General features: G+C 40.2%; 2 protein-coding genes across 7 annotated transcripts in view; one reads left to right on the top strand and one right to left on the bottom strand.

Moving 5' to 3' along the window:
* The window catches only part of XB5772961.L (Gastrula zinc finger protein XlCGF53.1 L homeolog), a 579,535-nt gene that overhangs the window by 235,412 nt on the left and 322,412 nt on the right, over positions 1-21,711 (top strand). The window contains exon 1 of one of the 6 annotated variants that reach the window (XM_041579021.1): positions 20,790-20,877. The exons of 4 other annotated variants lie outside the window; for them this stretch is intronic. Coding sequence is in view for 1 of the 2 variants with exons in the window: in XM_041579010.1 (XP_041434944.1) it covers positions 21,483-21,500 (18 nt within the window). In the remaining variant the exon portion in view is untranslated. Of the gene's footprint in view, positions 1-20,789; positions 21,501-21,711 lie in introns of those variants that run through there. One more of the 6 variants, XM_041579010.1, reaches the window with a different exon arrangement.
* Positions 12,141-21,711, bottom strand: part of LOC108704311 (oocyte zinc finger protein XlCOF22-like) — a 167,487-nt gene continuing 157,916 nt past the window's right edge. The window contains exon 6 of the mRNA XM_041578997.1: positions 12,141-14,243. Within this exon, the coding sequence (XP_041434931.1) occupies positions 12,445-14,243 (1,799 nt within the window). The 3' untranslated portion in view covers positions 12,141-12,444. The remainder of the gene's footprint in view (positions 14,244-21,711) is intronic.

The raw sequence follows: 21,711 nt of genomic DNA, 5'->3' as shown, positions 1-21,711 counted from the left end.
TGACAACGTTGGGACTTCAGCCGACATTTCTATCTCTTACCTTATTTCCATCGCATGCGATTTTACACCAGCATTTAGTCACAGCACGTTGGTTCGTGCCGAATACATCTGTGTAGTCCTACCCTAAATCATCATAAGTCATTATATGGTATTGGGGCAGATTTGCCAAAGACCAAAAAGGCCAACTAGCAAACAAGACCGTCACTAGCGTTGGTTCACACCCTATCACCAGGCGACTTTTCACTCATCGTTAAGGTCGTAAATTCAGTATGATGAAAATTTTACTGAACGTTACCTCTTTTGCCAGAGTTTGCTTCGCCACTTTAGACCAGACGAACTGCTTAAAAGAAGATTAATTTTCCTCAATCTCATGTCACCTACATATAAGTTGCAAAAACGCTGCCGACTTTTACTTTTTTAAAATGGGATTGCCTTCAAAAGTCCTAGATATTAAAGTTTTTTGTGTTAACATTTTTTTTCCCAGACATTTGAGGGGCATGGAACATTTGTTTTAGGGTGGGCTCATGTCTAGGGCATCAGAGGATCTTTTGTCTTTATTCTGGTTCCTTGGACATTAGTAATAAAAAGTGGCCACTTCAAGCAATTTCAGCAACATCAGTAATAAAGATGTCCATACAACTTTAAATGTGGGTGTCCTATTCAAATTGACAGCGTAAGAGGACTAATAAAGTTTCACTAGGCAGAAATGGCGAACTGTGAAAAGGGGGGGGAACTTCTGAACGCTGGTGCACGCGGCATTTCAGGAGGGGGCCTGATGGAAAACATATTGAAGGTAGTTTCTTTTTTTTTTGTTTCCTTCTCCTTTAACCAAATGGAAACAAAACAAATGTTTTAGGCAATTATGAGTAATTTATGGTGCTGCTTTTACATGGTGCAAAAATTAATATTATCATTAAAAATAGCCCCTTTATTTGAGCTCCCTATAGATGTTCTCTGGTCCCTGTCTGTGTTTCAAATGAGGGGTGGGCGTGTCCCTGCCAGAAGCACAGCAGGAGGGAGACAGCCAATCACAGCCCTGCAGTCACACAAGCACAGACAGGCTTCAGTTCCCTATCAGGTCCTGCTAGCTGCTGATTGGTTCCTGTCCTACAGTGCAGTGAGCTGAGTGCACAGCCTGGGAATTCAGGGAGCAGCAAGTGGAAGAGAAGGGAGGGATTATTAGGGTGTTTGCAGAAATATTCAATAAATCAGCCCGAAACACTACTTTTTTTAAGAACAATTTTTCTATATCTAAATAAGTATAATGCACTGGTACATTCTTATTTTTTACACAATATGTCTCATTTAAGAGATAAGATACTCAACTTCATAACAAATCATAATACTATGAGTTTGTGCCAGCATGGTTTTATGCTTTTTATGAGAAGGTGAGCAGGGACCTCGATTCTGGGATGGCAGTGGATGTGATTTGCTAAAGCATGTGATACAGTGTCACACAAAAGTTTACTGCTTAAATGAAGGAATGTTGGCCTGGAACATAGTATTTGTACCTGGATAGAGAACTGGCTAAAAGATAGACTACACAGAGTGAAGGTAAATGGAACTACAGTAGAACCCCCATTTTATGTTTTTCAAGGGACCAGGAAAGAATTATGTAAAATCAGTGAAATGTGTTAAAGTAACTTTTCCTTCAACAACTGAAAGGATATAAGCACAGGAGTCAGTTTTACTTTGAGATACAATATTTAGTGTGTTAATAACAAGGGTTAAACATTACAGTGTTAATGTTACACTATGGGGGGAATGTGCAAGACTCTCTGTCAGTAACATACACAACCTAAAGCAAAAAGTGATTGGTGCAGGACTGTATAAGGGGCAGACTCATTGGAATTAACCATTTACAGGCAGAACCATAGCAAAATATACATCTGGTTAGTGTTTTAAACCTCTTTATTTCACAAATAATAACATTCATAGAGGAAAAAAGCAGTTTTTGGGAACATCAGGACAAAATTTTGATGTCAAATCCGGGAAAACATTACTTAAAATCAGGGAAATACACCCATAAAATGCATTATAAATTGGTGGGACCACAAATAAAAAATGTAAAATGCAGGAAAACTTAAAATCAGGGCACTTAAAGGAATTGTTCAGGTTAAAAATAAAAACTGGATAAATAGAAAAAAGTTTCTAACTTAGTTAGTTTTAGGGATGGGCAAATTGTTTCACCGTGGAAATGACACCTATAGACCTAATAGGCTTGGACTTTTGCCCCATTTTGCTTCACCAAAATTTTGTTGATGCACATCAAAAATATTTTGGGGCACTTACTCATAAGCTGAGTAAGGCATCTGAGTAAGTGCCCCAATAGGCACGAAGCATGTTAGGCCTCTTCCTAATATGTCCCAATAAATATTTTGTATTTTTTATTCGCTGCTTTATTTTTTGGAGGAACTCACATCTTTGGTTGTGTTACTATGTAACTAAATAATTTTACACCCAATGCTGCTACTGGACATACGCATTTATCTCCAATCTATCCCATCCATTCAGATCATGATGGAACAGAACTTATAGTTTCCTTTATCAGTATGGAGGACCCAAAGGATGACACCTATGTCCATGCAGCAAAGTCTTCAATAAGAAAACTCTTTCTCAGTTTGAGTGATAGTGAATGTGATGACGGAATGATGAGAGGATAATGTAACGTAAGTAGAAATTCATTCTGTTTGAGCTCTGTCTCAATATTTTGTTTCGTGTAGTTCCCTGCCAGTATCACATGGATTTTGTTGACATACAAAAAAAAAAATTGATGGAAGCATGAGGAATATTAAATTAATTTGCCTTAATCACAATCAAGCTTGTTTTGGAGAAGCCAACCAGTCAATAAATATATCTCAGTGGCAGCATCAATATCACTTAGTGGTTCATCTTTCAGAAAAGTGGATGCTACGTACAATATCTTTGGATTTTCCAGCATTTCCCAAACAACATTCTATCACTATCAACCAAACTATTTATTCCCTCAATTGACTACCAGTGGCAGCAAGGGCTGCCATCAGGGGGGGCACAGGAGGTACAGTCATCTCTGTTTTGGAATAGCCGGGTCCCCCTTAAGAGCGTGGACATCACTTGAAGACCTGAAGCCACGAATGGAGCCAAAGATGCAAATAGAGCCAAAGACACATGTGATCTTTTTACTGTGGTGTGGAGTGGGTGGGAACCAGGGGGCCCAGAAATTATTGTTGTACAGGGCCCTGTGATTTCTGATAGCCGCCCTGGTTTACACTATGGAGCACCAGTTCAAGGAGTGGCACCTCTGTAAATCTATAAATAAAAACTGCTGGCTGCAAATAGAAAGATTGTGGTGACGTATTGAAATGGATATTCTCTTTCACAAATCATTTGTGGTGGTGTTCACAAAAACATGTGAGCAATATGTGGATCTTCTAACAGCAACATGGAAATCTGTCTTGTTTCATATTGTTAAAGGGATACTGTCATGGGGAAAAAATTTTTTTCAAAATGAATCCGTTAATAGTGCTGTTCCAGCAGAATTCTGCACTGAAATCCATTTCTCAAAAGAGCAAACAGATTTTTTTATATATTAAATTTTGAAATCTGACATGGGGCTAGACATATTGTCAATTTCCCAGCTGCCCCTGGTCTTGTGACTTGTGCTCTAATCAACTTCAATCACTCTTTACTGCTGTACTGCAAGTTGGAGCGATATCACCCCCTCCCTTTTCCCCCCCAGCAGCCAAACAAAAGAACAATGGGAAGGTAACCAGATAGCAGCTCCCTAACACAAGATAACAGCTGCCTGGTAGATCTAAGAACAACACTCAATAGTAAAAACCCATGTCCCACTGAGACTCCTTCATTTACATTGAGAAGGAAAAACAGCAGCCTGCCAGAAAGCATTTCTCTCCTAAAGTGCAGGCACAAGTCACATGACCAGGGGCAGCTGGGAAATTGACAAAATGTCTAGCCCCATGTCAGATTTCAAAATTGAATATAAAAAAATCAGTTTGCTCTTTTGAGAAATGTATTTCAGTGCAGAATTCTGCTTGAGTAGCACTATTAACTGATGCGTTTTGAAAAAAATATATTTTCCAATGACAGGATCCCTTTAATGTCCACAGGTTTCCAAAGCACAAGCTTTACTGAAACTGCCTTCATCCTAGACTATCCCAGACAGATGCAAAGGGGGCACCACTGATTATACCAGACAACCAACCAAATACTGTACAACCCTTCCAAATTTTGCTAATGACTAGTGATGAGCAAAACTTTTCACCATTTAAAAAAAATGTCCTCTCAGGGCTGCCATTAGAAATCACAGGCCCTCTTCAACAAAATTTTCTGGGCCCTGCCCAACCCAGATCCCCCACACCACAGTTTAAAAGCCACATAGACATTAGCACCATTGATGGTGAGGTTATAAGTTAAAAAAAAATGTGGCGCTAGGGCCATCAAATAAAAGTTTTTTTTTAAAAAAACATTCGTGGTCAAGGCCCCCCAACAAGTTGAAAAAATAATTGACCATGGCCCCCCTAAAAGTTAAAAAAAACATTAGTGCAAGGGCCCCCATAAAAGTTATTAAAAAAGTAAAATAAGTTAAAAGAAAATGTTTGTGCCAGGCCACCCCATAAGGTATTTTTAAAAATACATTTGTGCAAGTGCCCCCTTTACAAGTTAAAAAGAAACATTGGGGCCCCAGGGTATATTTTTTTAAAAAAAAAACATTGGTGGCAGGGGTCTATAGAGTATTGAAATAATACATTGGTGGTCAGGGGTTTAAAAAAATAAAAAACATTGGTGTTCAGTAGAACTGAACTCGAGGCTTCAGCACTTCAACTTTGGCTCCTTACGTGGCTTCAGGACTTCACCTATGGCTCCATTCGTGGCTTGGGTCTTTTTGCAGCTTCAGGACTTCAACTTTGGCTCCTTTCGTGACTTTGGGCCTTTTCGCGGATTCGGGAATTCAACTTCAGCTCCTTTCATAGTTTTTGATCTTTTCATGGCTTCAGGACTTCAACTTTAGCAACTTTCATGGCTTCGGGTCTTTTCACTGATTCAGGACTTCAGCTTCAGCTCCTTTCGTGGCTTCGGGTTTTTTTGTGGCTTCAGGACTTCAGCTTCAGCTCCTTTCGTGGCTTTGGGACTTTTCGTGGCTTCTGGACATCGGCTATTCGGGACTCTGGTGGTTTGGGGCTTCGGCATGTGCGGCACGGCTTTGGTGCTGTCAAGGGGGGCCCGGCTATTTTGAAAAGTGCAGCACAGCCGGGCCCCCCTTTATGCCCGGTACAACAGTATCTCCTATGCCTCAATGATAGCAGCCCTTTGCCCCACTCCCCATCCACCTATGTCCTTCACCCCCTGCAAGGTGGTAAGAAAGCGGCTACAGAGGGGAATTTCTTTACCATTTTCTTAAATGCATTCATTATAGAAGAAGCAGACCCCACAATCCAGGGCCCACTGCCCCCCAGGAATGCCTATTCTGTAGTTACTCCAACCTACATCCAACATATTTCAATGAGAAGAAAAAGTTGATCAGACACCATCAGATATCTCTTCAGAATTAGCCACAGTGTGCAGGATTCCCTTCCAACAGGTGTGTTGCGTCAGATGGCAAATCTTCCGTGTACTTTACAAATCAGACTTTTGTATCAGTCCCAAATTTGTAGTTTGACCCAATGACATCTAACTTGTAGGATGCGATCTGTCATTCCAACACCATCATACAAAATCTCCCATGTTGTTTAGCTCTAAGGTGTACTGCCCCTTTATTTCTACTGTGCAGAAGAGCTGCCAGGACAGCAAGAAGAACAGAAGAAGAAAGAATATGAGACACATAACAGAAGAAGTTGAAGATTTGAAAAAGAAAAAGTTGACCTTAGACATGGAGATTTAACTTCACATCGGACCAACGATAGTTCCCACAGTGAGATTTCTCTGGGCAGCATTTACCTGGAATCACTGAGTAGCCAATCCAAGCCCTGCTCAGCACCAGGACTACAAGCAGACTGAAGGAGCTGGCAGCAATGGTTTGGGTAATAGCATGAAAATCTGTATGTCCAACTCATATAATAATGGCTTACAGTTCCAGTGGAACATGATGGCTAATAAACAAAAACTGTAAATTACTGTTACTTTGTATCGGTCAGTTTACACACTGGAATCTCCCGACCTGCCACTAACCATTCAGATCAAATAAAGTAGTAAAACAACAGATTAGACGATGTTCTGCCCCTGACAGCAACCGTACGAAAGTTATGTCGGGCCAAAAGCTGGTGAGAGTCTCCACCTGAAATCGTTAGATCGGCAATACATGCAGAGATATTATTGGCAGCCGACAGAAATTTTCTAACCTGTCCGATCGTCTAAACAACCAAACACCATCTCTCAAAAAATGTCCGGAAACTCCACACACGGCCCGAAAATCATACAAAACGGAGGTTTATATATTTTCTTTGTTTACAGCCGTTGCTTTATGCTGGTATATTTTAAAATTTAGTAACATTCGCTGAGCGTTGTTTGGTTGCTTGGTTATATGATTAGATTTTAGATGGCTTCACCAATCATATTTACTCTTCATTTTCCTATTAGGCATTTTTGCTACAAGTTGTATTGGTGTGCCTCATTGTTCTGCTTTGATCTTTTGTTGAAATTCCTGCTTGTTTAACGTGGAAAACAATAAAAACATTTTCAACAACAAAACGGAGATTCGTATGATCAGATCTTTGCATCTATGGCTAGCTTTAGACTTCACATCTCATATAATTCTACATTTTAACACTTGTTGCCCTTACACTTACAAAAATAATATATATATATATATATATATATAATATATTTTACGATAGGTTTGCACTCTCAGAAATAAGATTCAATCATAAACTCATAAACCACCCAGAGGTTTGTGTGAGGCAAAAAAAAAAAAGAAGCAACAAGGAGCGGATATACTTGCCACAAATGAGAATGACCCCGGAATCCCCTTGACAACGGCATTTGTGCCAGAACGTTGGGGTCATTCTCATTTGTGGCAAGTATATCCGCTCCTTGTTGCTTCTTTTTTTTTTTGCCTCACACAAACATCTGGGTGGTGTGTACAGTATCTCATTGCTATGTAAACTGAATTTTTATAAACACTATTTTAAACTGACAAATTGTTTTTTTTTAATTAGTAAAAGATTTTTTTGATACCACCTCAGTTTATGATTGAATCTTATTTCTGAGAGTGCAAACCTATTGTATGGTATATTGATTACATGGTTACTCTATGTAGGGGTGACCTTGGTTTTTTGCACCTCTAAATCCTGGTAATGCAGAAAGGCATGTCTGGCATCTTGTGTATCCTAGGCTTCTCCATACAGCAAACACTTTATATATTTGTTGCAATTGAGGCACAGGTGCAACATTCACACCATTATATAATAGCAACTCTGCTAGAAACCTGCTCTCTTTCACTTGTTTCCAAGCTGCTCTCACAATCTACTGCTTCAGATTCACTCCTCTCTGTGCTCTGATTTTCTTTCACAAGTTGGAATATATTGAAAGCATTTCCTTCTCAACAGTCTCAGAATCAGACATAATGCTGCTGAAAAAAGCTTCAAGAATATTTAATCCAATTAAAATAACCTCCCATGTAAAATAACATGACCATCAACTACAGTTGTGATAGAATTCAATTAAACAGAATCACAATGTGCAGCTGTGAGTCTTCACTATCAATGGTTTTCCGAACTATTGGAAAAAGATGTGGGCAAAATACAGACCAACAATATGTCAATTAATCATGTGGAAAACAAATAAATCTTTGCTTACATGCTCAAGTTCTGAAATTAAGCCCTGTCCACCCACCCAAAGAGCATAAAACTCCTCATGATTTAAGACTATGAAGATTTTCATTCATCCAGGTCATGGTATATCTAATATAGGTAAATCTAAAAACAACTGGACTTGCTGAGTAATCAATGAAGACGTTTCACTACTCATCCGAGCAGCTTCTTCAGTACAACTGACTGGTGTGGGAATTTCTCAGCATATAAACTCTTCCACTAATCCAATCACAATGGCACATTGTAACTCATCACACACCTCTTTGAAGAAGTTACAATGTGCCATTGTGATTGGATTAGTGTAAGAGTTTATATGCCGAGAACTCCCCACACCAGTCAGTTGAACTGAAGAAGCTGCTCGGATGAGTAGTGAAACGTCTTCATTGATTACTCAGCAAGTCCAGTTGTTTTTAGATTTACCTATACTAGATATCCTCATGATTTAAAGATATCATGTGAGAAAAGTTGGATATGATGGGATGTACGTAAAGCAGGGAAGGGGGGGCAGACAACATAGTGAGTAGATGTAGCCAAGGTCAGGCCAGAAAAGACAATCTGGAGGATGGTCAAAAGATCAAGCTGAAGTCTCTAGTTGGTCCTGCAACCTATAAAAAGAAGGACTAATGGAAAATTTACATCACACATAATTACCAGCCTTTGTGTGTTTGAATAAGGGTGGAAATATCTGGATATTTTTCAAAAAGTTTATTGGTATCAGAGAATCAGTTTGTGTGCAGGGAACTCAGTGACCCACAGTGAGCTTTCTCTGGGCAGCTGAGTAGCTAATCCAAGCCCTGCTCAGCACCAGGACTACAAGCAGACAGAGGGAGCTGGCAGCAATGGGTTGGGTAATAGCACAAACATCTGTATGTTCAACTCATATAATAATGGCTTACAGTTCCAGTGGAACATGATGAATAATAAGCAAAAACTGTAAGTTACTGTTACTTTGTATAGGTCAGCTTTACACACTGGAATTCTGTAGGAAGGGAGCACGGAGGTGGGACAATGGAGGTTTTGTCTCTAGGGGTTTAGTTCTCCTTTAAAGACTGGAGTGGATTGGCTTTTCCTTACTTGGATTGAATGCACAGACTGGAAAATGTTCAGAAATGCCACTACCTTTGAACATGAAACAGACTTGGACAAGTACACAGACAGTGACTGGCTACATCGGGAAATGCATCGAAGATGTTGCTGTCAATCCGGGCAAATCACAAACCTTGGTTTTCCACAAAACTACGCAACCTAGTGAAGATCAGAGATCTCACTTTCAAGTCAAATGGCATACACAGCAGCTTGAGCCATTCTATCACGGCCATTAAAGAGACAAAACAACCTGTCTAAAGACACACAACGTATGTGGCAAGGCATTCAAGCCATAACAGGATACAAATTTTCACATCAAATAAGCAGCAAAGAGGCAACCTTGCCGAATGAACTGAACAACTTTTTTGCTCGTTTTGAAAATGAAAACAGGAAACCTACAGAGAAAATGACCTCCTTCCAGAATGACCGGGCTCTCTGTTTTATCAACGAGGAAGTCAAGACCACCCTTCACAGAATAAACCCACGGAAGGCAGCAGGACCTGAGCTCAGCTGTTGTTCCTGCATGTCTAAAAAACACTAAATCACCCATATGCCAAAAAAGTCTATCATGTCTTGCCTTAACAACTATCGGCCTATAGCACTCACTCCTATCATCTCAAAGTGCTTTGAGAAGCTTGTGCTTAAAAATATGAAAACAAAAATCCCACAGAACCTAGACCTGCTGCAGTTTGCCTACTGCCCAAATCACTCCACAGATGATTCAATTTCAACTGCCCTTCATCTCACCCTCTCTCACCTTGACAAAAAAGACACATATGTCAGAATGCTATTTATCGATTTCAGCTCAGCATTCAACACTGTTATACTGCAGCAACTGGTAAGGAAGCTGGAACTGCTGGGCATAAACACTCCCCTCTGTAACTGGATCCTAGACTTTCTGACTGATCAACCCCAATATGTCTCAATAGGGGATCACACCTCTGGGGTTCTAAAACTGAGCATTGGTCCGCCCCAAGGATGTATACTTAGCCCACTTCTATTTACCCTACACATGATTGTACTGCCCAGTACAGTGCAAATCGCATCGTCAAGTTTGCAGATGATACATAGTAGTAGGTCTTGTTAGGAAAAATGATGAGTCTGCATTCAGAGAAGAAGTAAGACATTTGGCAGACTGGTGCCAGAACAACCTGACCCTAAATGTCGAAAAGACTAAAGAAATGGTTGTTGACTTCAGAAAAAACTCTGCTGCTCACCTACGACTGTTCATCGATGGCTCCCCAGTTGAGTTAGTCAACAGTATGAAGTTCCTAGGGGTACATATGGCAGACGACCCCTCCTGGACCCTAAACACCAACTCTATCACAAAGAAAGCTCAACAACGCCTCCACTTTCTATGGAACCTAAAGAAAGCCAGTCTTCCCCCATCGATTTTCACAACATTCTATCGTGGCACCATTGAGAGTGTTCTCTGCAGCTACAGCATGCTATGGTTTGGAAACTGCACGCAGAACAAAGATCCCTGCAGCAGATTGTGAAAACTGCAGAAAGTATCATGGGAGAACCTTTCCCACCCATTTCCCAACTCTACAAGAAACACATGATATGCCGAGCAAATATCTTAGCAAAAGACATCTCCCATCCGTCTAATTCTCTATTCTCTCTCTTGCCATCTGTAAGGTTCCGCAGCATTCATCTAAAACCACTAGACACTGCAAAAGCTTCTTCCCACAAGCAATTAGCATCCTTAACATAATAATATCTTAAAACAAATGGTTCCCTGCTCCTGTCACCTTATATGTATCCTAAAAAGCTTATAACTGTATATGGTCTGTATTGACAAATGAAAGTATATTGTATTGTATTGTATTGTATTACTTGGAAGCCTACTGGAGTCTTATGCCAATGTTTGACATATAGTGGCCTTGATTTGACAAATCACTTATTATATAAAGAATAATATTGTCCCTTCTTCCCCGTTGTGAATCTTATAATGCATCAGCCGCATAAGATCCATTATCTAGAATGCTTGGATTTCTGAATAAATAATTTTTCCATAATTTGGATCACCATACCTTATGTCTGGTAAAAAATAATTTATCTAATAGCATCGTCTTGTCCCCAATATGGATTCATGCAGATTAGTTACTATCAAGTACAAACTACCGCTTTATTTTTTCATGGGAAAAAGGAATCATTAAAGGGGACCCTTCACAATTAAACAGTGAAGAGAACTGGGGGGAATGTGGGGAGAGCAGTGACATGTAGGAAGTGCTGAATGGAAAGTGAAAGTAATTGTCTAAGTCATAGAGGAGGGGCAGCCAATATTTGATTGTCAGCTGAGATTTTTAAACGAGTTTACAACAGCTATGAATGCTTTAATAAAAAAAAAGAATTTGGATTTTATGTTTAATTTGAAATGGACTTTTATTACACAGCTTTGTATGTCTGGATGACTGGTCCACTTTAAAACAAAATGACGATTAAAATTGACATAGTGGGCAGTGGCCTTCCTGTAATTTGGAGCTTTTCTCAAAGAGGAACATGGGAGATCAGTAGTGCAACATCTTCATGCAAATACTCTTATGGCTAAATTGAAGGTGGGGGAAAGAGAAATTTCTGGTGATTGTAATAAAAAAGGTTTCCTTTGTTGTGTCAATATCTCTTTAAAGGTAACTGGTTATGAACATTTTTCACATACAAGCAATTAAATCCACTACTGAGAGGCCTGGGACCATGCCGGACATTGGGGGTAAGATCACATGACAGGAGACGATGTGATGGGGAGCCAAATTTATTGACTACTTGTCTTATCCTTTCAAATCACATGACAAGGAATTAACCACTGTCATGTGATGGCGCAGGAAATATATCATAACTGCAAACCAGATCTTGTAGGCAATATTTAATAATATATGGTTCTGGTTTTATTTTTAACAAAACATTAATATTATCTTTATGAATGACCCCTTTGTTGGAGCTCCCAATAGATCCGCTATGGTCCCTGTTTCAAATAAGGGGTGGGCTTGTCCTAACGGTCCCTGCCAGAAGCGCAGTAGGAGGGGGACAGCCAATCACAGCCCTGCAGTCACACAAGCAGAAACAGGCTTCAGTTCCCTATTAGGTCCTGCTAGCTGCTGATTGGTTCCTGTCCTACAGTGCAGTGAGCTGAGTCAGATTTGTAGACCATTTTACAAATTTAGAAAACGCTTATGGTGTTCCTCCTATGCAGTATATTTTAAGACTACTGTTACGTGCAAAACATTTCAAATATTCAGAACATTAAAATGGGTTCTCCAATGTGTGGATTTATTGAACATAAACAGATTAGATGAAGTGGCAAAACACACATTAAGATATAATCGATGTTTGCCTGATTTGTAAAACATTTCACACAATGACAATAAGCTTACGGTTTTACTCGTGTGTGAATCTGAAAGTGCATTTTTAGACTACGGCTACGTGTAAACCATTTCCCACATTCAGAATAAGAAAAAGGTTTCTCTCCCGTGTGGGTTCTGTGATGAATTGTAAGATCTGATTGATAGAAAAAACATTTCCCACATTCTGAGCAAGAAAAACGGCTCTCTGCTTAGTGGACTCGTTTTTGATGGGACTGAAGTCCTGATGAATTAGCGAAAGATTTCCCACATTTTGCACAAGAAAAAGGTTTCTCTCCTGTGTGGATTCGTCGTTGATGGACAGTAAGTTGTGATGAAATGACAAAGCTTTTCCCACATTCAGAACAAGAAAAAGGTTTCTCTCCCGTGTGGGTTCTGTAATGTGCTTTACAGCGATATTGACTTAAAAAACATTTCCCACATTCTGAACAAGAAAAAGGTTTCTCTCCTGTGTGGATTCTGTGATGAGCTTTAAGGCGAGATTGATGTGAAAAACCTTTCCCACATTCTGAACAAGAAAAAAGTTTCTCCCCTGTGTGGATTTTGTGATGATTTTTAAGGCGTGATTGAACTGAAAAACATTTTCCACATTCTGAACAAGAAAAAGGTTTCTCTCCTGTGTGGATTCTCTGATGTTCTCTAAGGCGAGATTGGCTTAAAAAACATTTCCCACATTCTGAACAAGAAAAAGGTTTCTCTCCTGTGTGGATTCTCTGATGTTCTCTAAGGCGAGATTGGCTTAAAAAACATTTCCCACATTCTGAACAAGAAAAAAGTTTCTCCCCTATGTGGATTTTGTGATGATTTTTAAGGCGTGATTGAACTGAAAAACATTTTCCGCATTCTGAACAAGAAAAAGGTCTCTCCCCTGTGTGGATCTGTCGTCGATGGACAGTAAGTTGTGATGAAGTGACAAAACATTTTCCACATTCAGAACAAGAAAAAGGTCTCTCCCCTGTGTGGATCTGTCGTCGATGAACAGTAAGTTGTGATGAAGCGGCAAAACATTTCCCACATTCTGAACAAGAATAAGGTTTCACTCCTGTGTGGATCTCTCGTCGATGGACAGTAAGTTGTAATGAAGAGGTAAAACATTTTCCACATTCTGAACAAGAAAAAGGTTTTTCTCCTGTGTGGATTCGTTGTCTATGGACCTTAAGAGATGATGAAGAGGCAAAACATTTCCCACATTCTGTACAAGGAAATAGTTTTTTTCCTGTGTGGGTTCTTTCATGTCTCCTAAAGTCTCTATTACGATTAAAATGTGCGGATGTATTGGCATCATCATATTTATTTCCATTTGCTTGTATAACGTTTCTAACTAGGCTGCATCCCATGATAGGAGTAGGTGTATCTGTTCCCTGTATCTGTTCTGTAACTGGATTAATGCTGCAATCTGATTGGTTTATCTCTTCACACAAAGCTTTTTCCTCCTTAATAACAAATAATACATTATCAACTTGTGAGTTGGAATTTAGGCTACAGCCCTTAATATGAGATATTTTATCTGTTTGTGATATCTGTCCTGTAATTTTATTTATTTTGCAGTACGTATGGTCTGTTTTCGATAAAACAAAATCCTCCTTAATTCCATCCGGTGTGTCCTTAGGGAACAAACTGCTATTCAGGCTCTGCCCCATGAGAGACGATGTGTCTGTTCCTTGCGTTTGTTCTGCAAGTTGTTTTTCTTCTTCCCATGAAGCCCCTTCCTTAATAACAACTGATATATAATCCTCTGCCGAGCTGTTATTCAGGCTGCATCCCATGATAGGAGTAGGTGTATCTGTTCCCTGTATCTGTTCTGTAAGTGGATTAATGTTGCAGTCTGATTGGTTTCTCTCTTCCCATGAACCCTCTTCCTCTTTAATCCCATTGGCTGGTGGAGACTGTTCCACTGGAGAAATTTCAGTGAGATTTCCATCATTATTACAGCATAATGTTGCTTCCATGTGTGCTGTAACATTGCTCTCATCTTTATATTCACAGACTGCTAAAGAGAAAAATATAGGGACAATTAGTTGATCAGACATATATCTGGCAAACAATGTTTAATTATAGAGGAGAGAGAGAGGAAAAACTCACTTTATACACACTTTATACACACACTTACATCTACACATCTAGAATAACCTTGAAACTCAAATAGTATTTTATTTAAAAAAAACTTGAACGTCTGAAATGCAGCCGAATATTACCGAAATGAAAACTCTAATCGAATTTGACGGAACTCGAATTGAGTTTTTTCTCTTAAAAAACTCGAATTCAGGAAGACTATCTTCAGATTGGTCACTGGACCTCTGCCATTGAGTTCTACATGAACTGGGCAGGTTTTAGGTGGCGAAATTTGAGTTGTTCCCAGGGTGAAGGTATGATAAATCTAAAATTCAAATTTGGATTGTCCCCAGCTCGAATTTGTGAGTTTTGACCAAAAATCCAAATTGGAAATTCGAATGTACAATCAGGCCCGGATTTGTGGCGAGGCCTAGGGCGGCAGAATACAGTAATAGAGGTGGGATTCCACCAAACTGCTTACCGAGAAGCACAGCTCCTCAGTGCTCCGCTACAGGCGCGCATGTGTGTTCACCCTGGAAGGGGTAAACGGCCTTGCGCCAGGACCGTATGGCCTCAGGGTGCCCGCCCGCTAAATCCAGCGCTGTTTACAATTGGAACCTCAATAAATGTATGACAGCTGGGTGCCTGTGCCACACATGATTAACTGGGTATAAATGAATGCTTAACTGGCAATTTCCATGCCCCTCTGAAAAGACAAAATATCCTGCATAGATTCCATGCTCTGCTTGTAATAGAAATCATCCATTACTTACCCAGTGGGCTGAGCTGCTGTGGCTCCTCCTTTATCTCTTCCTCATAAAGGTCCTTGTTTCCTTTTATATAGTCCCACTCGTCCAAGGAAAAATAGATGGAAACATGATGAGTCCTTATGGCAACCTGTCACACACAATGTTCCAGTCATCCCCCAGCCAGAGAAAGGGATTATCATCCACTGTTACTAAACAATAAGGGGCCGCTGTACCCACCTCTCCAGTCAGCAGCTGGATGATGTTGGACATGAGTTCCAGGATCTACTTGTCATTCTTGTTATTTTCCTTCTGTATGACGGAGCCAGGGGCATGCAGGGCCCCCCCATCATCTGACTTCTTCCTAGGGATGTAGTGCTAAATATTGAAAGGAAGAGAGAATGGTGTTTGAGCTGCAGAGAGACCCCCTTTGTACAGACAGACAGTCTCTTGTCAGTGTGCCAGTCACAGTGCCCCTCACCTCTCCAGTCAGCAGATAGATCATCTCCAGTGTCAGATTCAGGATTCTCTTGTTCCGCTCATTTTTATCCTCCTTCCCCTTCATCCCTGTGTCACTCGCTTCCGCCCACATTCCCATTGGCTCCTCGTGGGTGGGACTGACCTAGAAGTGTCCCTTTTTACATAAGAATCATGGATGGTGTAGAAAAAAATGGTTTTTCACTTTCTGTATTTCCCCTTTATACCTCTTACTTTTTTTCACTTCCTGCCATCACTCCACCTCCTTGTTAAACTATTTAACACAGCACACAGTGGGAATTTTTAGGCTTGATAAAGGACCCAGCGTAGTCTGAAACATTGCCTTTCTTTGTCTACCAAGAGCCAATAAATCACCTTTTTAATTGAAAACTTGGATCAGCGTGCTGCAGTTTCCTTGGATTTACATGTGCATTGTTGTGAATCTCAGCAGGGGGTCTAATTGACTGTACAGCACCGGACACCTGAGAGGGTACCATTTAACATGTAGAGCACTCTAATTTTTTCCTGCCAAGAGGAGCTCCCCATTTATCTATCACCTGATGTCTCAACATGGCTCATATTCACATGATTCTACAACATTTGTCTATACGGAAGCAGATGCAATTCATATTTTGGGTCAAGAACAGAGCAATAACTTGTTCCTGACTGAACCTACTGGAGAAAATATTGCAAGGAAACTTGAAAAGGAGAAAAGATGCCTGACAGGTATGGAACTACACTCCATCACACTTAAAGAGAATTATAAATCGAAACGCATACCCAGAGGTTTAAGGATTAACTTGAGAATCACCATTTTCCAAGCCAATACAGACTTTGTCAAGAGGTATGAACAAATTGTGAACAAATGCTCGTTTGACATATTAGAATACCTACAAAATACCATTCCAGAAGTGATCTTATGCATAACAGAACAACAACTTAAAAGCACACTTCGTACAGAAGAAGTAAAAACATCCTTACCCGAACGGAGGAATCCGTGATTAAGCATTGCAGAGTAGTGGAGGAGCGCAAAAGAATTAAATTCCATAGAGACGCCGAGGATTACCGAGCGGGTCACGTCTATCAGTGGAACACATCAACGAGCGGTAGAACGCAGCGCAGTGGACGACGTGACGCATCACGTGACCTCACAGACACCTCGCATTGGAAACGTCCACTAGTGAGGAAGCAACTAGGCTGGAGCACACCGGAGGACCGTACAACGAAAACACCTCAGAGAGTTCTACTTCCTCATCTTTTTTAGACTACAGCCCTCCAAGACACGCAGAGGACAGAAAAGGTGCAACAGGCACCAACACCCGATCAGAACATCACAGGGACTACACATCTACAACTGAATGGAGCCAGCAACCGACCAGAACAGCGAGAAAGAAGCAGGAAGCTTCACACTTTACAGTAATAGAAAGAAAGTCTTCAGTTCAGTGCAACTGTGCAAGTCTGAGAGCAGCGAGAGTCACACCAAGCAGCCCCCCAGCTCTCTGACTCTCTCTGCCACCCAACCGCATCAGTGACATCATTGACGCGTGTACACACGTTTTGCTGCACCGCACAGAAGTAGCTATTACTTGCCAGCAAGAGGGATAAGGTGAAGGATGTGGATTCCACCCAACTGGGTGACCATGATTACTGAAACAAATTATTAAATAAACACTTGGAAAAAACGAAAAGAAACGGAAAATCCCCTTAAAAGTGCGCCCCTCAATGATGACGCCCTAGACTGCTGCCTATGCTGCCTACCCCTAGTTCTGGCCCTGATCCCTGCAGTGAGCACCAACCATTTGGTTTTATGGTGTGCTATTAATGTGGACATGGTCTTGCGGTGACATGGGGTGTGGTTTAAAGTGGGTGTAGTCTAAAAACAGGGAGTGGCTAACACTAGTTTCCGTTATCGGCCCTCCACCATGTAGATTACATAAATTCCGGCCCTCGGTACCATAGAAGTTGGACAGCAGTGATCTAAACAAATGTCATTGTTACAAACAGTTTTAACATTTAGTCCCACAAGTAGATGTGATGCATTTGAATTAGATGTGGACCTACAAAGGTTTTATCGGAATTTGCGTCTTAAACGACACTTTTCGCAGGGGTGAGACACTCACAATTGTCTTTGAAGTGAGTAACTTTACACCATCAACCACAGACAATGTGGTAGAGGCTTGCATTAAACTGGTCCAAAATGATAGGTACAAAATGTCAATTTTTTCTTCCGCTAAACTTTTATCTTTCTTTTGTGTAGAAAAATAAAGAGGTGCTCAAATGTTAGCTCTGCTGCAATTAAAGAGCTTTTATCACATATCCACAAAAATAGTAACAAATGGCACACTCACTTCAATGCTTCTGCTTCAATTCAAATCGTGTTCTTTTTATTTCGGTGAGATCAATAAGCAAACGTTTCGGGGTCAAGCCCCTTCATCAAGTGCTACTTACAAACAGTGTGATTGAAAACATTTATAGGGTAAGGTCTTGTATGACCACACCCCTTCGTGATTAAATAACATTGGTTACACCTTTGATGTCCATTAACATTGTGCTTGTGTATTCTTTGTTACATTTTCCACCATCAAAAGGATACAAAGTGCCTCTGTAATAAATAAATCCATAAATAGTGTAAAAAACTTCATACCGCAATCCTTCTTGTAGTGTACATTATATCGATATTTCTCTAGACTGTGGGATAAAATTTATAATATAAAATAAAACTTTCATATTATAAAAACATAAAATCACGTATTCTTAGTTACAATCAAAGGCTGGACATATATCAATAAAAACAAGAGTAGCTCAGTTCCTCATTTAATCCCATGGGTGTAAGGGTATTTAATCTTTCAATCCACTGGACCTCCTGTTGTAAAAGCAATAAGGATTGATTGTAACTAAGAATACGTGATTTTATGTTTTTATAATATGAAAGTTTTATTTTATATTATAAATTTTATCCCACAGTCTAGAGAAATATCGATATAATGTACACTACAAGAAGGATTGCGGTATGAAGTTTTTTACACTATTTATGGATTTATTTATTACAGAGGCACTTTGTATCCTTTTGATGGTGGAAAATGTAACAAAGAATACACAAGCACAATGTTAATGGACATCAAAGGTGTAACCAATGTTATTTAATCACGAAGGGGTGTGGTCATACAAGACCTTACCCTATAAATGTTTTCAATCACACTGTTTGTAAGTAGCACTTGATGAAGGGGCTTGACCCCGAAACGTTTGCTTATTGATCTCACCGAAATAAAAAGAACACGATTTGAATTGAAGCAGAAGCATTGAAGTGAGTGTGCCATTTGTTACTATTTTTGTGGATATGGTCCAAAATGATATAGAAACACTCAAACAAAAAATCAAGCGTAGGCCTTGGATGGGCATAAAATCTAATCTGTTTTCTAGTGAGAGGATATGTCTACAAGAACTTATAAACAATGACAAATTAATTTTTAAACCAGCCGACAAGGGAGGGGCCCTGTGGTTCTGAACAAATAAATATTACATGGATGAAATCCTTTCACAACTATCAGATACCAATGTCTATAGGAAGGTCAATACAGACCCACTGGTATCTATACAACAATGCATTATGGATAAAGTCATTAATGCAATGGAGGCAGGTGTTATAGATGAAGAATTTAAAATGTTCCTCATCAAGGACAATCCTATTACACCGGTGTTTTACACTCTGCCTAAAATCCATAAACACTTACAAAACCCACCAAGACGCCCCATTGTGGCTGGAACTGACTCTGTTTTATCCCCTTTGGCAATCTTTTTGGACAAAATATTACAACCACTGGTGCAGGGTATGCATTCATATGTGAAAGACACTACACATTTTTTAAGTATATTAGAGCAGACAACATTACCTAATGAGTATATTCTTCTAGTGAGTCTTGATGTGTCAAGTCTTTATACATCCATCAATCATGACTCAGGTCTTACTGCAGCGGAACACTATCTAAACACCACAGACTATACAACTGCACAAACATCTTTTGTGTTTGATTTGATGGAAATTGTATCGCACCAGAACTACTTTTTGTTTGGGGATAACTTTTACACACAGCAAAAGGGTACTGCAATGGGCAGTAATGTGGCCCCTCTTATGCAAACCTGTACATGGCCCATATTAAGAAAAGTTTGATTTATAAACATCCCCTTTTCGGTCACATTGTACCCTGTATTTACTGTACATAGATGACCTGTTTTTACTCTGGGATGGTGATTCTGAAAGCTTAACTACTTTCTATCACTTTTTGAATAACATGAGGGAGACATTGAAATTCACAATAAATTATGATCCAACAAGAATACGTTTCCTAGATGTAAAAATTATAAAAAATAGGGGCACACTAAAAATAGCTTTCTACAGAAAAAAACACTGATAGAAATAATCTCCTACCTTTTGACAGTTTTCACCCAGATCCTTTGAAAAACTCACTACCATTATCTCAATTCTCGAGAATTCAACGCATCGTAAGTTACCCCCAGGATTGTGAAAACTCTCTCAATGAAATGATGGATCGATTTAGCAATCGGGAATATACTAGTGAGACACTCCAGACGAGTTTAGAAAGGGTGCAACAACACACCAGGCAAGAATTGAAGAAATCAGTTAAACAAGAGAGCAATAAAGATAATAGAATGGTTTTTGTGAGTCGCTATAACACTGCAAGTAGACAAATTGGCAATATTATCCATAAACATTGGCATATCTTGTAGTCAGGATACACCTATGACTAAGCGCCGGAAGGTGCGAAACGCGTAAGGTGGGCCTGGGGGGGCTGAATGTAACCAAATATTTTTAATGATAATTTAAATAAAGAAATTTTTTACTGAAAAGTAAGCCTTTGGGACAGCTATCTTTTGGATACAAGGAATTTTGATATATGTGTCGCCTGTGAACTGGGGCGAGTACCTGAGGCTTCACCAGATGTAAATCAGAGGTGGATTCCCAATTTTGATATATGGGATATCTTGTAGTCATGCCTGGCGGAGGTCCAGAGCTTTGTTTCACTCCCCATGCTAGCTTACAAAAGAGCTAACAATTTGAGAGCACTATGGTGTAACTAATAATTGCAACTGCCCCCTCCTCAACCCCCTCCCCCTAGTAACTTCAGCAAGAGCAGTATGATAATGAATCTACAATGAACCTCCCCCCTGCTCATCCATTCATTGTAGTACTGCTCTTGCTGAAGTTACTAGGGGGAGGGGGTTGAGGAGGGGGCAGTTGCAATTATTAGTTACACCATAGTGTTATCAGGCCTGGCATGCTGGGCAGATCCTTACACTATGCATTGATTGTGTTTCATTGCCCAGAACAAGGTCAGTAAACAGTAATTTTAAAAGGTAAAAAAATAGGAAAAAAGGCAAATTGCTCAACATACTTTTGTTGCCATTTTTTTACTTTTTTTTAACCCTTCAAAATTACATTAAGGATAATCCACACAAAAAACTAGCCCCACCTTGGTTTTGCTACTGAAAAGTTTCAGTCACTCTGAAAGCCAAGCTGATGATTTCCAAACTAGCAGCAGCAGCGACACTCACAGTCAGTGCTGAGCTCTTCTTAATCCCACCAGCAGAGCTCACAACAGCCTGCCACAGAGCACTCAGAGAAAGCGCTTCTGTAAGTTCTTTTGACGCGCCAGACGAGTCACATGGACTGAGTGATCATCACTCCACATCCAGCAGGGAGATCGTGACGTCCTGACCTGAGCGAGACGGAGCTGAGACTGAATAATGCAGCTTGAGCCAGAAGATTTCAGCCGGAAACACCCGAAGCAGGAGACAACTGCTCCTCCCCTCTGCTGTGCCGGAAGTGCTGAACCTGGAAGTCAGCAAGAAGTGCAGGAATCCAAACCGCTGCAGGACATCTCTCCTTGCTATCCGGACCGCGGGACAGGCGAATAAAAGCGGGACTGTCCTGCATAATGCGGGACAGTTGGGAGGTATGAAATTAGAAAAATATTACATAATTATCATACCTCCCAACTCTCCCTTTTTCAGTTTTTCTCACACTTACACAGCAGTCTGTGAGTTTTCCCTCTGTCCCTAACTCTTTGTCCCTCCCTTGTGCTTCCTAATCCAATCATTCTTCTCTGCTGCTCTCTGTACCGCCCACATTCCACTCACAGCCATTGAAGTTGCATCTCTGCTCCT

Source organism: Xenopus laevis, chromosome 9_10S, assembly GCF_017654675.1.
Source record: "Xenopus laevis strain J_2021 chromosome 9_10S, Xenopus_laevis_v10.1, whole genome shotgun sequence".
Taxonomy (NCBI): Eukaryota; Metazoa; Chordata; class Amphibia; order Anura; family Pipidae; genus Xenopus; species Xenopus laevis.
The sequence above is the reverse complement of the archived record's forward strand: the minus strand, read 5'-3'. Positions and strand labels throughout refer to the sequence as shown.